This window comes from Eptesicus fuscus, chromosome 2 (assembly GCF_027574615.1).
Source record: "Eptesicus fuscus isolate TK198812 chromosome 2, DD_ASM_mEF_20220401, whole genome shotgun sequence".
NCBI lineage: Eukaryota > Metazoa > Chordata > Mammalia > Chiroptera > Vespertilionidae > Eptesicus > Eptesicus fuscus.
Window position 1 is genome coordinate 26,438,078 of NC_072474.1, and position 17,158 is coordinate 26,455,235.

Genomic DNA, 17,158 nt, shown 5'->3' on the forward strand with positions numbered 1-17,158 from the left:
CAGAAGAATCATCTGGGAATCTTATGAAATGGGAGATCGGGGCTGGAGAGCTGAGGTTCTGCATTTTTGATGAGTTCCCATAGTGTGCCTGATGATGCGTCTGGGTTGGTACCCCACCTTTGTAGCAAAGCTGCACTGACACCCAGCTCCTCTTAGCCTCTAAGGGGTCTCTACCCCTCCCTACCCACATCCATTCTTTTTTAAAAAAATATTTTTTTTTATTGGTTTCAGAGGAGATAGAAACATCAATGATGAGAGAGAATCATTGATCAGTGCGTGCCTCCTGCACGCCCCACACTGGGGATCAAGCCCACAACCTTAGCATGTGCCCTGACTGGGAATCAAACCAATGACTGCCAGGCCCCACATCCATTCTTCACACCGCAGCCATGGTGATTGTTCTAAACCAGCAATTTTCAACCTTTTTTTTTTTTTTTTAAATCTCAAGACACACATAAACTAATTACTAAAATCTGACTAAAAAATAGGTATAATTTTGATTCATTCACACTGGAGGGCTATTGTGTTGGCTGTTGTTATTTTAAAAATATATATTTCTATTGATTTCAGAGAGGAAGGGAGAGGGAAAAGAGAGATAGAAACATCAATGATGAGAATCACTAATGGGCTGCCTCCTGCCCGCCCCCCACTGGGGATGAGCCCAAAACCCAGGCATGTGCCCATGACCGAAATTGAACCCGGGACCCTTCAGTCCACAGGCTGAGGCTCTATCCACTGAGACAAACCAGCTAGGGCTGTCATTTTTTAATTTGACAATCTAAGGGAAAGGGGATCAGTATAAAGTAGAAATCTTAGAAGAGTAAACCGCAAAAACTTTGATAGAAAGCAGTTTGTCATCTACCAAGAATTTTAAAAATACATTTACGTAAAAAGTTACAAAAATATTTCAAAGCATCTGCATAAATTTAAAAATATTTTAAATGAACACAGGACATTAAAGGAATTAATGTTCGTTTCTGTTTTGAAATAGTGTCTAGCCATTAAAAAATGTTTAGGAAGCCTTTAGTATCATGGGCCTTAATATGGTAAACAAGAAAAACCTGAAAAAATATACAGTTTTAAATACATAAGAAAAACTGTATAGAAAGATAAATGTGCTAGTAAATTATCTAGGGAGAATTTTTGTCATTTTTTAATTTGACAAGCTAAGGGAAAAGAGGTCAGTGCTCCTGACTAAACAGTCAGGTATTGCATGTTTTATTTTTTCTGAGAATCCAGTTTATTTCCATATTGTGGACAGATCCAGTCAGTGTGATCAGTTTTTCTGCTCATGTAATAATTTATCAAAATAAAATTTCCCACAACTCTTTTTCATCAACTCTGAAAATCCTGGTCTGACAACATACCCAAATAAAGCTCTTGAAAACCTCGTCTTAAAATTTGGAAGAAAGTGTGGCAAGTCTTTTCTGTAATAGTTACAGAAGTACCCATGGCTAAAGAGCAATTTATGTTTTCAAAAGTGACTAGTACAACAATTGAACTCATAAAATTAATGTTTCAGTGCACTTTACTCCAGTTTTAGCCAACATGCTACATTGTCTTTTTGGGGGTGGGGATACATAAAGTGGACTTGAGGATTTCCATTGTATGAAGACATAGGACTCTGCAAGCAAAACAGTGTAAGCTGCCTTTTTTCTTAAGAGCCAGACATTTTAAGACAGAAGCTTTTCAAAACATTACACAATTTTTTATTATTAAATGAGACCATCTCATCTGTTACATTGTCACATTGCTAGTCAGAGAAATGCTGCAGTGATGAAGAGAATCAATGTTGGGTCCATCCAAGTCCTAATTTCTACAACGTCCATGTACAAAGAAAGAATGTTCAACACAGCCCAACACAATATTCTTGGTTTTCTTCAAATCAAAGTCCCCCAAAAATCTTCTGATGGGGCATTTTACTACATAAATGATAGTTCTTCATTTTATACTCCACCCAGACTGCATGAGTACGTGCCACACTAAACTTCTGAGGCTGCCAGGACCCTTACATGTCCTCGTCGTTGTCCTTGGATGTATTGCTGCTGCTGCTCATCTCTATGTCATCATTCTCAATCGTGGGGTGGAAAGTGCTGTTTTTCCAGGGTCCAACCTTGAAGTAACAAATCAGGCCATTTTTCCTCAGACCATTCTTCTGCAACTGTTCACTAATAACTTGGAATTCTCTCATTTCATCCTCAGTTAAGGGGGCACAGGTTTCATCGTTTTCACTGTTTTCGTGCAAGCTCATCTCCTTTAACAATCTGTGTTCTCCTTCGAGTGAACTTGAAATAACATCTGTTTGTGGGAAGGTTGAAGACCAAATGATCTGTTGGGAAATAACCAAAGCATTACCATTCTTTTGTGGAATTTCATTTTCATCCAAGTTTCGGTTTATATCTCTGTCTTGCTGAGTATTATTGCTGTTATGCAAGTTAAATGAATCGTTATCCTCTTGGAGCCAGCATGGCTTTCGTCTTCATGCTCCTCTTCCACTCTGTCCCTTTTCAATGTTTGCAGAAATTCACTCTTCTTATCAGTGTGAATTCATGTCAGTTTGGTTAGATGAGGCTGCTGATTGTTTGTCAACAGTTGAAGAGGAATTTGAGCAATTATACTCTTTCACTGTCATTGTTGGACTAAAATTCTTGGCTGTTGATTTAAAAACATTGAAGTTAAAACAACAAGAAAGCCCACTGCATGGGAGAACATATTTGCCAATGTTATCACCGATAAGGGCTTAATCTCCAACATTTACAGGGAACTCATACAACTTAACAAAGGAAGATAAACAACCCAATCAAAACATGGGCAAGGACCTAAATAGATACTTTTCTAAAGAAGATATTAGGAAGGCCAAGAGGCATATGAATACATGCTCAAAGTCACTAATCATCCGAGAGATGCAAATCAAAACGACAATGCGATACCATCTCACACCTGTCAGAATGGTTATCATCAACAAATCAACAAAGGACAAGTGCTGGTGAGGATGTGGAGAAAAAGGAACCCTTGTGCCCTGCTGGTGGGAATGCAGACTGGTGCAGCCACTGTGGAGAACAGTATGGAGTTTCCTCAAAAAACTAAAAATGAACTCCCATTTGACCCAGTGATCTCACTTCTAGGAATATATCCCAAGAAACTAGAAACACCAATCAGAAAGAATATATGCACCCCTATGTTCATAGCAGCACAATTTACCATAGCTAAGATTTGGAAACAGCCTAAGTGCCCATCACACAATGGAATACTACGTTGCGCTAAAAAAGAACGAATTCTTACCATTTACAGCAGCATGGATGGAACTGGAGAGCAGTTGTGAAATGCTAAGTGAAATAAGCCAGTCAGAGAAATATAAATATCACATGATCTCACTCATTTATGGAATATAATGAACAACATAAACTGATGAACAAAAACAGATCCAGAGACAGAGAAACATCGATCAGACCATCAAACCTCAGAGGGAAGGTAGGGGAGGGTGGGGGTAAGGGGGAGAGATCTACCAAAGGACTTGTATGCTTGCATTATAAGCCTAACCAATGGGCACAGACAACAGGGGGATGAGGGCATGAGTGGGGGGTGGGGTGGGGGGGGAATAATGGGGGAATAAGGACACATATATAACACCTTAATCAATAAAGAAATTTTTAAAAAAAGGAAAAAAAATAAAAGCATTGAAGTTGCCGACACCATATGTAGACTCATGAGAGAAAGAAGTCTCAGCTTTATTTTCTTTAGTTCGGCTTTTCCATTGTGTAGGTTTTGTAGGTAGAGCAGCAGGTTAGGGACTAAACCTTTATAAACACTTGGACCAGTCCCATTAACTAGTTCACTAATTGATTGAAGACTTCCTCCTACTGGGAATCTAGACAGCTGTAAGTTTTTTGCATTGTCTTTCTTAATGACCAGCATCCTTGGAGCTCTAAAGTGCAGTTAAAGATTTATTTTGATTTGGTTTTCTCTCATTAAGGATTTAAAGACAGAAAATCCTCAGCTTCAAACTGTTTGCATTCTCTCCTTTCTTCCTCCCTGGCTCATTGTCAGGGATGTTGTTTTTATGTAGTCCTTGGCTTTTTCAGAATGGAAAATACTGCCACCACGGTATCCCCTCGATGATTTATGTTTTCAGTGCCATTTCTCCCATACGTACGCCATCCATTTTTTTCTTTCCTTCCAAAGTTACCTCCATTGGGATGTCCAATACCAGAATAAAAGCCATCTGAAGAGTTGTGTCGTCGATTCACATCATACTGATTTTCTATCCATGAAAAGTTTTCAGAAGCTTCTCAAAATTCAATGACGACTTTGTTGGTGATGGTGGAGTGGGAAAATTAAGCCAGGCTGGAGCAGTCATGCTGGGCCATTTAGGTCCAGTCTCTCCAACTCAATGAAACAAGGCTTCAACACCCATGGCAAGTCCAAATTCCAACGGGACTGCACAGGAAGGTGTTGGGTTTTTCTCGGTTATCTTTGTGTTTTCTAGTTGGTTTGTTTTTTATTTTGTATCCTCTGAAATAAAATCCAAGCTGTTTGAAGATACTTAACCTATGACTATTTGACATAGACTTACTTCAAGTCCATATACTTCAGTTTTAAAGTTTTGAAGAATTAGCCAAGTTCCTCGGATTTAAGTGTTCTTTATTATTTCATGTATTTGTCAGTGTTGTACTTAGCCACGTGAGATGAAATATCCACTTTATGATCCAAAAAGCAAAAACAAAAAGAAAATTCCACATCTGAAGAGCATTCCTAAACAGCATTTATAGAGACACACCTATCTCAACACTAAGAGGCTGCTGGGAAACTGTAACATCTTAAATTTCCATGTACATAAAAGACAAAAGAAAAAACGAAAAATGTACTCTTCATTTAGAGAAGCTGTCCCATTGTGACATGAAAGGGGCTGAGGTAAAAATTGCCTTAAAGTTGTAATAAGGGCAAAAATAAGCTGCCATGGAACTTCAGCAATATTTAAACAGTAATTGGAAACTTCCAAAACTACCTAATGCACAAATCAAGCATATCTTACAGCTGAAAACACCACAGGGGAGGGTGGGGGAGGCAAAAAAAACAACAAAAACCCAGCAGCTGAAACACTTTAACCAGTTATACAATCCATTTGAACCAAAACTCTGAAGAATGCCTGGGTTTCTGTTTAAGTAGCTTGTAGAGTTGTGCACTACTATCAATTCACTTCAGAGATGATTCTTGCCAATTTTAGTAAACTTCTGGGGCAAAATTATTCAAAATCATTGTAATCTCAAAATGGCCACTTGAAATATCCAGGGCCTTATACACAAAACCTAGAATAGGATCTTCATACCCGAGTAATTTCGATCACCTTCTGCCACCTGAAGGTGCCCCAGCCTGGGGTGCTGGTGCCCAGACCTGGACGAGTCTCTCAGTACTTTGAATAATCCCCTTTGCCACCTTCCCCAGGTATCGCGTGTTTTAAAAATTCTTTCAGCCCTAGGCAGTTTGGCTCAGTGGATAGAGCGGTTGGCCTGTGGACTGAAGGGTTACGGATTCAATTCTGGTCAAGGGCACATGTCTGGGTTGCAGGCTCGATTCCCAGTGGGGGGTGTGCAGGAGGCAGCCATTCAATGATTCTCTCTCATCATTGGTGTTTCTCTCTCCCTCTCCCTTCCTCTCTGAAATCAATAAAAATATATTTAAAAAAAATTCTTTCAGCACTAGTGTACTGCAGCACACCAGTTGAAAATTGCTGACCTAAACAATCTAAAGCAGAAATCTACAAATTTAACCAATAATCCTAGCGAAGATGGGGGAAATTTAGGCATTTTCTAGGCATGGAGAACAGAATTGACCAAAATCCTGGTGATAGGAAACAGGGAATATTCAAAGAAGAATTAGAATACGAGGAAATAATGAGCAATGAGGCTTGAGAAGTAGACAGAAACCATATCACAAAGGGACTCCATGTGACAGGGTTGGATGGGACCTTTTATTCCTTATTATCAAGGTGACTGATAAAGGGAGAGGACTTGGATAGAGCCTAACCTCCTTCCCAGGGCTTCTCTCATCATCCTTCCTAAGTGTATTCACTGTATGTTTTTACAACACCCACTTGAGCATCCATTCTTACGCAGTTTCCTTCTACCTCACTAGCCACTCTTCACTCCCCTTTCTGGCTCCCTTTCCTCTATTTAACCTCAATGCTGGGGTTCCTCTGGGCATGACCCTGAGACATTTCTTTTATGTTCTCTTTCTAAATGACAACCTCAGGTCCTGTGGATTTAAATGTTATCTTTATTTTTAAAAATTTATTTCAGAAAGAGAAAAACATAGATGTGAGTGAGACTGATCAGTTGCCTCCCCAACACACCTGAGCTGGAATTGAACTCCAACCTGTCACATTTTGGTGTATAGGACAGTGGTCGGCAAACTCATTAGTCAACAGAGCCAAATATCAACAGTACAACGATTGAAATTTCTTTTGAGAGCCAAATTTTTTAAACTTAAACTATATAGGTAGGTACATTGTTATTAACTTAATTCAGGTACTCATAAGCTGGCCTTGCTAAAAACTCAAGGGGCCAAAGAGCCGCATGTGGCTCGCGAGCCGCAGTTTGCCGACCACTGGTATAGAACAATGCTTCAACTTAACTGAGCCACACTGGCCAGGGATAAAGAAATATCATCTTTATCATCTTCATGCTTTTTGTCTCCAGCCCTGATCTCTGTCCTGAATTCTAGACTTTAGTATCCACAGTGCCTATCGGACATGTCAACTGAGGTATTGCACAAACACCTCAAAATGAACATACTCATAAAAGTACTCCTGATTTTTGTCTCCAGACCTGGTCCTCCCCATAAACTTTCTCATCTCAATATACTGGCATCACCATCTACTCAGATGTTTTAGAAGGAAATCTAGGTCCTCCCTGCGCACCCCCCCCCCCACCCCGCCGCTGCTTGCTTTTGTGTTTTTAAATCTTTATTGTTGAGAGTATTATAGATATCCAGATATGCTCCTTTTTATCTCGCCAGTGCCCCCCTCCATCCAGTTCACACCCCACCCCAGGCCTTCACCACCCTATTGTCTGTGTCCATAGGTAATGCATATAAATTCTTTGGCTAATCTCTTCCTGGACCCCACCCCCCCCACCCTCCCGCTAAAGGGATCGATACAACAAGAGGATATAAACCTGATAAACATATATGCACCCAATGCAGGAGCACTCAAATACATAAAAAAAAACTCCTGGAAGATACCAAGGAAGAGATAGACAACAATAAAATCATAGTAGGGGAATTTAACACACCACTGACATCACTGGATAAATACTCTAGACAAAAAAAAAATCAGCAAAGAAACAGCAATCCTAAATGACTCACTAGATCAGATGGACTTAACTGACATCTTCAGAACATTTCACCCCGAAGCCATGGAATATATGTTCTTCTCAAGTGCACATGGGACATTTTCATAAATAGATCACATATTGGATCACAAGCAAAGTCTCCCCAAATTTAAGAAGACTGAAGTCATATCAAGCATCTTCTCAGACCACAATGGCATAATATTAGAAATAAACTACAATTAAAAACAATCCAAAAAATTCAAACACTTGGAAGCTGAATAGCATGCTATTAAATAATGATTGGGTTGCCAAAGAGATCAAAGAAGAAATTAAAAACATCTTGGAGACCGGCTCCGTAGGGTGGTGCCAGGCCTCCCCTGGGCCCAGTCCCACTCCCGCCTGGCCCCGCTAATCCGTTGCCACCGGCGCCACTGTCGATAGGCTCGGAGAGCAGCGGGGATCGCTCTCCATCGGCCGCCATTGGCCATCACCACCGCCTTCAGCTTCGGCCAAGGGTCCAGCTCCTGTCGCCGCAGCCACAGCCACCGCCGCTACCGGGTCCCCAGGGCGCCTGCGCGCCGCGCGCCCAGCTCGCACCACGCGCCCAGCTCGCACCGCAACCAGCGGCCTGCCCCGCCCTGGTCTGTCCCGCAGCACGTGATAGGCTATCCCCGCCCCCGCCGGAAAGAAAAAATAAAAAAAATATAAAAACATCCTGGAAACTAATGGCAATAAAAACACAATACAAAATCTATGGGACACAATGAAAGCAGTCCTGAGAGGGAAGTTTATAGCTCTACAGGCCTACCTCAAAAAACAAGAAAAAAATGGTAGTAAATCATCTAACTCTACAACTTAAAGAATTAGAAAGAGAGCAACAGAAAAGCCCACAGTGAGCACAAGGAAGGAGATAATAAAGATCAGAGCAGAAATAAATGACATAGAGACCAAAAACACAATATAAAAGATCAATTAAACCAAGATCTGGTTCTTTGAAAGGATAAACAAGATTGATGAACCTCTAGCCAGGCTCACCACGAAGCAATGAGAGAGGACCCAAATAAACAAAGTCAGAAATGAAAGAGGCAAAATAACAACAGACCCCACAGAAATACAAAGGAATCAGGAAGAATCTAAACATCTCAATAGGCCGATAACTATGGAAGAAATTGAGTAAGTCATCAAAAACCTTCCAGCAAACAAAAGCCCGGGGACAGACGGCTTCACAGGGGAGTTTTACCAAACATTCAAGGAAGAACTAAAACCTATCCTCCTCAGAATATTCCAAAAAATTCAAGAGGAAGGGACACTTCCAAGCTCATTCTATGAAGCCAGCATCACCCTAATACCAAAATCAGATAAAGACAACACAATGAAAAAGAATTACAGGCCAATATCCCTCATGAACATAGATGCCAAAATCCTCAACAAAATTCTAGCAAATCAGATCCAACAGTACATCAGAAAGATCATACTCCATGACCAAGTAGGATTTATCCTGGGATGCAAGGATGGTACAATATCTGCAAATCAATAAACGTGATACATCATATAAACAAATTGAGAGATAAAAATCACAGTCATATCGACTGATGCAGAAAAAGCATTTGACAAAATCCAACACCCTTTCTTGATAAAAACTCTCAGCAAGGTGGGAATAGAAGGATCATACCTCAACATAATAAAAGCCATACATGACAAACCCACAGCCAGCATCATACCCAATGGGCAAAAACTAAAACCATTTCCCCTAAGAACAGGAACAAGACAGGGATGCCCACTCTCACCACTCCTGTTTGACATAGTACTGGAAGTACTAGCCATTGCGATCAGACAAGAAGAAGAAATAAAAGGCATCCAAACTGGAAAAGAAGAAGTAAAACTCTTATCATTCGCAGATAACATGATACTGTACCTAGAAAACCCCAAAGACTCCATCAAAAAACTACTAGACTTAATAAATGAACTTGGCAATGTAGCAGAATACAAAATTAACACCCAGGAGTCTATGGCTTTTCTATACACCAATAATGAACTCACAGAAAGAGATATTAAGAAAGCAATCCCATTTTCCATCACACCCAAAAAATTAAGATACCTAGGAATAAACTTAACTAAGGAGGCAAAAGACCTATACATGGAAAACTACAGGACACTGAAAAAAGAGATATGGGAAGACATAAACAGATGGAAGAACATACCGTGTTCATGGATTGGTAGAATCAACATCATTAAAATGTTCACACTACCCAAAGTAATCTATAAATTCAACGCAAACCCCATTAAAATACCAACAGCATATTTCACAGATTTAGAAAGAAGTCTCCAAAAATTCATTTAGAATTAAAAAAAAAAAAACCTGAATAGCTGGAGAGATCCTGAGAAAGAAGAACAAAGTAGGTGGGGATCTCAATTCCAGATATCAAGCTGTATTACAAAGCCACTGTTCTCAAAACAGCCTGATATTGGCACAAGAACAGACATAGAGACCAATGGAATAGAATAGAGAACCCAGAAATCAACCCCAGCCACTATGCTCAATTAATATTTGACAAAGGAGGCATGAACATACAATGGAGTCTAGACAGTCTCTTCAATAAATGGTGCTGGGAAAATTGAAACTAGATACATGCAAAAAAATGAAACTAGACCACCAACTTACACCATACACAAAAATAAACTCAAAATGGATAACGCACTTAAACATAAGATGGGAAACCATAAAAATACTAGAGGAATCCACAGGCAGCAAAATCTCAGACATATGCCGAAGCAATTTCTTCACTGATACTGCTCCTAGGGCAATGGAAACTAAAGAGAAAATACACAAATGGGACTACATCAAAATAAAAAGCTTTTGCACAGTAAAAGAAACCATCAACAAAACAACAAGAAAGCCCACTGCATGGGAGAACATATTTGCCAATGTTATCACCAATAAGGGCTTAATCTCCAACATTTACAGGGAACTCATACAACTTAACAAAAGGAAGATAAACAACCCAATCAAAAAATGGGCAACTGATCTAAATAGACACTTTTCGAAAGAAGACAGAAGGAAGGCCAAGAGACATATGAAAACCTTCTCAAAGTCACTAATCATCAGAGAGATGCAAATTAAAATCACAATGAAGTATCACCTCACACTTGTCAGAATGGCTACCATCAACACATCAACAAATGACAAGTGCTGGTGAGGATGTGGAGAAAAAGGAACCCTTGTGCACTGCTGGTGGGAATGCAGACTAGTGCAGCCACTGTGGAGAACAGTATGGAGTTTCCTCAAAAAACTAAAAATGGAACTCCCATTTGACCCAGTAATCCCACTTCTAGGAATATATCCAAAGAAACTAGAAACACCAATCAGAAAGGATATATGCACCCCTATGTTCATAGCAGCACAATTCACCATAGCTAAGATTTGGAAACAGCCTAAGTGCCCATCAGCAGATGAGTGGATTAAAAAACTGTGGTACATCTACACAATGGAATATTACACTGTGGTAAAAAAAGAAGGAATTTTTACCATTTGTTCCAGCATGGATGGAACTGGAGAGCATTATGCTAAGTGAAATAAGCCAATCAGAGAAAGATAAATATCACATGATCTCACTCATTTATGGAATATAATGAACAACATAAACTGATGAACAAAAACAGATCCAGAGAGAGAGAAACACTGATCAGACCGTCAAACCTCAGAGGGAAGGTAGGGGATTGTGGGGGTTAGGGGGGGGAGATCAACCAAAGGACTTGTATATAAGCCTAACTAATGGACACAGACAACAGGGGGGTGAGGGCATGAGTGTGTGTGTGTGGGGGGGCAATGGGAGGATAAGGACACATAAGTAATACCTTAATCTATAAAGAAATTGAAAATTAAAAAAAAAATTCCCAGTAAATTGTCCTTCTATTCACTCAATTTAATTTTAAACAGCTTCATGATAGAAAGAGTTCCTTATATTTCCCACCATTGATTCATCTTAAATGAAAAACAAAAAAGGTTGCAACATTTATGAATATATTGTATTTTAATAGAAACAGAGATTACACAGTTCATCCAAAAGTATTTCAATATAAACATCACATATGAACAAAACCAAGTAATTGTTGATATTTTAGTTCTAAAAAATTCATGGTTTTTCTAAAACACTAAGATGCCACTTCAATAGTGATCGCTTCACATTTTCCAGTCTCTTGATCTGTGCATGTCACATGTAAAGATCCATCCCTAAACAAACAAAAATTACATTTCATGAGCTCATTTTATAAAAAGAGAAAGTCCTTAAGAAATTACTTGTGGACTTTGTATAAACGAGATGATGTTAATTTTTGAAAGAAGAGTACTAAGATAAAGAATAAACAGAACTTCAGTGTCTTTAAATTTAGTATCATATGCTATAATTAGGTAGTTGTTAAAAATTTCCTCCTATTGCGCTCATTCTCCCAGGAGCACACCCGTGCCTTTCCCTTCCTGCTTTTCTTCCCCCACAGCCTAGCACCACCTAAAACTCTAAGGAATTCTATGAGACTTGCAACCAGGGGAGGAGTGGACAGTGGCAGTTCATCCCAGGGTAACCCCCTGAACCTGTGTCCAAGCCTTTTTCTGACTTCCCAGTGAGCTAAAGCAGCCTAGCCTTGGCTCATTTCTTTCCTATAGCATTTTTGGAGTAGCAAAGCAGGTCAGTATGGGCTCTCCTGTTGCTTCTTCTATGCCAAGCCCTTTCTTGTGTCACTGTCCCAACATAAATTTAAAAAAAAATTCAATTTAAAAAAATTAAAAAAAAAAAATCCTTTTAGACCACTGACACCAAAATTATATTCCCTGCAAACCCACAATGATAAAGACCTTAAGTTCAAGACTTTATTCAAGCTCAAGACACATCATGCCATTTTTAAGCCCAGGCCATGGCAAACATACTCTAATAAATTCAATATTTTTTTTAGTATGGTTTATGAATTGAATTGTCCCAAATGTTAATTTCAAAATGATTTACCTGCAAGATATAGTGTTATGGGTGAACTGTTGTTAGGGAAATGGTAACAGCTGGATTGAGTTAGTAATTTATTTGCTAGAGATTTTCTGTAACAATGTTGAAATAAACTTATACTTTCAGGACAAATAATGTGAATTATGTAAACCTTGGAAAATTATACTAGCATTTAAAATTAATAAAAATTATATCCCAATTTGCATGAACCAGGTTTTTGGTTGACTACACCCAAAATATTTAAAGAGTTCATAAAAAATTTAGAATACAAATGATCTGAGATATACTTTGCTTTGTAAAATACAGTAATTCTGTAGGACAAAAATATAAATCATTAATAAAATACTTACAAGGTTTTACTAAATGATTTTCCCAGAATGACAATGGGTGAAGAATCAATAAACTGACAAAAAGAGGCTAGTCTCAAAGTGAATTTTCTTAACATCAGAAGTAATTTAATTTTGTACCTTTTCATAGTTAGAACAGCTAAGATGTCATGTAATCCATTTTCTTTTTTATTTAAATCCTGGAGTATAACCTGTTTATGCAAAAATAACACAAAGATGATTCTGTATTTTGACATATTAATAAACAGATGCATCAGTTATTTCAATGGACCAAATCCTACTTACTACTGAAACAAAACCTTTAAAATAGGACAGTTTTTAATTCTCTTACCAGTTATCAAAATTTAGCCCTTTGCACTCGCTTGCTTTTTTCGCGATTTCTTTATTCTACTCGGGATTTAACTTTTTAAATACCCCAGATTTTACAAAGCGTGGCAGTAGAATAAAAAACTGGAGTTTCTTTTCATACAAACTTATTTATTTGGATTTTTTTATATTTCAAATTACTGATACATTCAAAGAGTATAAAAAGAGCTGCTACCGATGCTAACCGTGTCGAGTCACACTTGACATCGAGTGCAAAAGGTTAGAGAACAGGATTAAACTTTCTTTTTTTTTTTTTAAAAAATATATTTTATTGATTTTTTACAGAGAGGAAGGGAGAGGGATAGAGAGTTAGAAACGTCGATGAGAGAGAAACATCGACCAGCTGCCTCTTGCACACCCCCCACTGGGGACGTGCCCGCAACCAATGTACATGCCCTTGACCGGAATCGAACCTGGGACCTTTCAGTCCGCAGACCGACGCTCTATCCACTGAGCCAAACCGGTTTCGGCTAAACTTTCTTAATTATGAAATGAAATGTCTCCTACAGGAGAGCATAGAAGATAACTACAGTAACATGTAAATTATATTTTGGCAAGCCTTTTATATATACTTTAAAAAATATATATATTTTATTGATTTTTTAGAGAGAGGAAGGGAGAGGGATAGAGAGTTATGAACATCAAGGAGAGAGAAACATCGATCAGCTGCCTCCTGCACATCCCCCACTGGGGATGTGCCCACAACCAAGGTACATGCCCTTGACCGGAATCGAACCCGGGACCCTTCAGTCCTCAGGCCGACACTCCATCCACTGAGCTAAACCGGTCAGGGCTATATATACTTTTTAAAAAATTCAAATGTTTTAAATACACTTGGAAAACCTATTTAAAAGAAACCTGTGGCAAATTATTTTGTACAACTAAGATTGCATTTATAAGTTAGAGATACTAATGAATTTACTATAAAATTCCTCAGTTTCCTAAAGAAAGGTTCACCAATAAAGCACGTTTGGAAGTAACTTTTCAGATTTTGTCATTATCAAGTTTTATGACCTTAGTCAAGGCACTAGGCATCTTACGTTACTCATTTGTAAAAGAAAGAAGTTAGAACAGATAGGTTCTCTAAGAGTCTCTTTCCAAATTCAGTGTATGTGACTAACTCTCCTGCTGGCATCTATATATAGGATATATATATATATAAATCCTGCGGGCTTGATCCCTAGTAAGGGGTGCAGCCAATCAATGATTCTATCTCATCACTGATGTTTCTATCTCTCTACCTCTCCCTTCCTCTATGAAATAAAAAAATATTTTTAAAAAAGTACTTCAGGCTTATGGCCTTTGCTGTTTATATAAAAAAAAATCAGTATGATATATAGTATATAGGATATACTGAGAGTAGTAGCAGAATCTCAGAGATGTGAAGAGAAAAGGTAGTAAATGTATGAGAGAGAAGCTAAAGGAATCCCAAGACTGCCACAACGAGGTTAGAAATCTGGTATAAAGTGCTTACATAGCAATACACAGCAAAAACATTTAGACGAGCTTTTGAAGACTTAACTAGTTGAAGGAGTCCTACACCAGTAGATTTTAAGATTAGGTGGTGTCCAGACATGCTATGTATGTATTTTCATTATTCTTTTGTTAAAATCAGAAAATAGATGTAAAGCTAAAAATACACATGTCTTTGGTTACCTACAGTTGTTTTATTATTACACTAGAGGCCTGGTGCATGAAATTCGTGCACGGGGGTGTGTGTCCCTCAGCCCAGCCTGCACCCTCTCCAATCTGGGACCCCTCGAGGGATGTCTGACTGCCGATTTAGGCCTGATCCCAGTAGGATAGGGCCTAAACGGGCAGTTGGACATCCCTCTCACAATCCAGGACTGCTGGCTCCCAACTGCTCACCTGCATGCCTTCCTGATTGCCCCTAACCATTTCTGCCTACCTGCCTGATCACCCCCTAACTACTCCCCTGCCAGCCTGATTGATGCCTAACTGCTCCCCGTGCCAGCCTGTTTGTCCCTAACTGCCCTCCCCTGCAGGCCTGGTCCCTCCCAACTGCCCTCCCCTGCAGGCCTGATCGCCCACAATTGCCCTTCCTTGCAGGCCTGGTCCCTCCCAACTGCTCTCCCCTGCTGGCCACCTTGTAGTGGCCATCTTGTGTCCACATGGGGACAGCCATCTTTGACCACATGGGGGCAGCCATCTTGTGTGTTGGAGTGATGGTCAATTGGCATATTACTCTTTTATTCGATAGGATAGAGGCCTGGTGCATGGGTGGGGGCCAGCTGGTTTGCCCTGAAGGGTGTCCTGGATCAGGGTGGGGGTTCCCTTGGGGCATGGGGCGGCCTGGGAGAGGGTCCTGTGGTGGTTTGCAGGCCGGCCATGCCCCCCGGCGACCCAAGCGAAGCCCTGGTATCTGGGATTTATTTATCTTCTATAATTGAAACTTTGTAGCCTTGAGCAGAGCCAAGCTTCCTGCTTGCTCCGTGGCTGCAGCCATTTTTGTTGGGATTTATTTATCTTCTATAATTGAAACTTTGTAGCCTTGAGTGGAGGCCTAGGTGGGCCAGGATGTGTGGAAAGCTTGGCTTCCTCCATCGCTGGGGGCAACTCAAGCCTCCTGCTCTCTCCAACTCCATGGCTGCTGCCATTTTTGTTGGGATTTATTTATCTTCTATAATTAAAACTTTGTAGCCTTGAGTGGAGGCCTAGGCCAGCCAGGGTGTGCGGAAAGCTTGGCTTCCTCCATTTCCAGGGAAACCCAAGCCTCCTGCTCGCTCCGTGGCCGCAGCCATCTTGGTTGGGTTAATTTGCATACTCACTCCTGATTGGCTGGTGGGTGTGGCTTGTGGGCATGGCAGAGTGGTGGTTAATTTGCATATTACTCTTTTATTAGATAAAATAAAAGCAATTCATGCCCTAACCAGTTTGGCTCAGTGGATAGAGCGTCGGCCTGTGGACTCAAGGGTCCCAGGTTCGATTCCAGTCAAGGGCATGAACCTTCATTGTGGGCACATACCCAGTAGGGAGTGTGCAGAAGGTAGCTGATCGATGTTTCTCTCTCATTGATGTTTCTAGCTCTCTCTCTCTCTCCCTTCCTCTATGTAAAAAAATCAATAAAACATATTAAAAAAAAAAAGTAACTCATGCCAGGCTGGTGTGGTTTAGTGGTTGAGTGGTGACCTATGAACCAGGAGGTCACAGTTTGATTCCTGATCAGGGCACATGCCTGGGTTGCAGGTTTGATCCTGAGTAAGGGGCAGAGCCAATCAATGATTCTCTCTCATCATTGATGTTTCTATCTCTCTACCTCTCCCTTCTTCTATGAAATAAATAAAAAAATATTTTTAAAAAAGTAATTCATGTTTATGTCCTTTACTATTTATAAAAAAATTCAGTATAAGTGTTAAGTAAAAAAATCCTCTTGGTATCTTCAAACCTACCCACTGTTAAGGCTCCTGAATATAGTTCAAACACCTATAGCTATTTTCTGTATCCATACCTGATTATCTAAATACATACACCTACTCAAACATCTCTTCCCTCACATGGATCCTTGCTTTCAATCTTTTTATTAAAATACAAATGATATCCTATTGTAAATATGGTTCTGCAGCCCTTGTGTGTACTTTGCCCTTGACTGAGAATTGAACCCATGACTCTCCATCCATGGGTTGATGCTCTAACCACTGACCAAACTGGCCAGGGCTTAATGTAACTATATTTCTTGGGTATGTTCTAAGCAAATAACATGGCTCCTCTCACTGTTTTTAAAAGGATACAGAGGACAATATAGTATGAAATATGCATGTGGTATTTTGAAAAGCAAACTTAACCTGTATCAGAGGCAACATAGTATGAAAAAATCAGTATGGCAACAGCATGGGCCCAAGTGAGGATAAATAAGCTCAACCAAGAAAATAACAAGGTATTTACTACCATAAGCCTGATTCTTAATCATCTATAAAATGCACATAATAAAGTCTATCTCACAGCATTTTGAGAGTATGTTTGTAAAGTGCCTTGTACAGTACCTGACAGTTAGCAAACAAAAAATGTCACACTTTATTACCAAGAAGGGTCAAGAGCTCAAAGAGAAACAGGATAAATATAAATTGTAATTTGCTTTTATTTTCTTGTCACTCCTTCAAATTAAAAT

At 39.6% G+C, this 17,158-nt stretch overlaps 1 protein-coding gene and 1 pseudogene across 5 annotated transcripts in view; both read right to left on the reverse strand.

The window, feature by feature from the left end:
• Positions 1-1,696: 1,696 nt before the first annotated feature.
• On the reverse strand, positions 1,697-4,367 carry LOC103292620 (vasculin-like; annotated as a pseudogene).
• Positions 4,368-11,340: 6,973 nt separating this feature from the next.
• Positions 11,341-17,158, reverse strand: part of HSPA14 (heat shock protein family A (Hsp70) member 14) — a 39,415-nt gene continuing 33,597 nt past the window's right edge. For 4 of the 5 annotated variants that reach the window (XM_054726062.1, XM_054726068.1, XM_054726059.1 and 1 more), the window contains 2 exons: positions 12,787-12,857; positions 11,341-11,559 (listed from right to left, as the gene is read on the reverse strand). In XM_054726062.1, coding sequence (XP_054582037.1) covers positions 11,481-11,559; positions 12,787-12,857 — 150 coding nt within the window. In that variant the 3' untranslated portion in view covers positions 11,341-11,480. The remainder of the gene's footprint in view (positions 11,560-12,786; positions 12,858-17,158) is intronic. The other variant, XR_008558084.1, reaches the window with a different exon arrangement.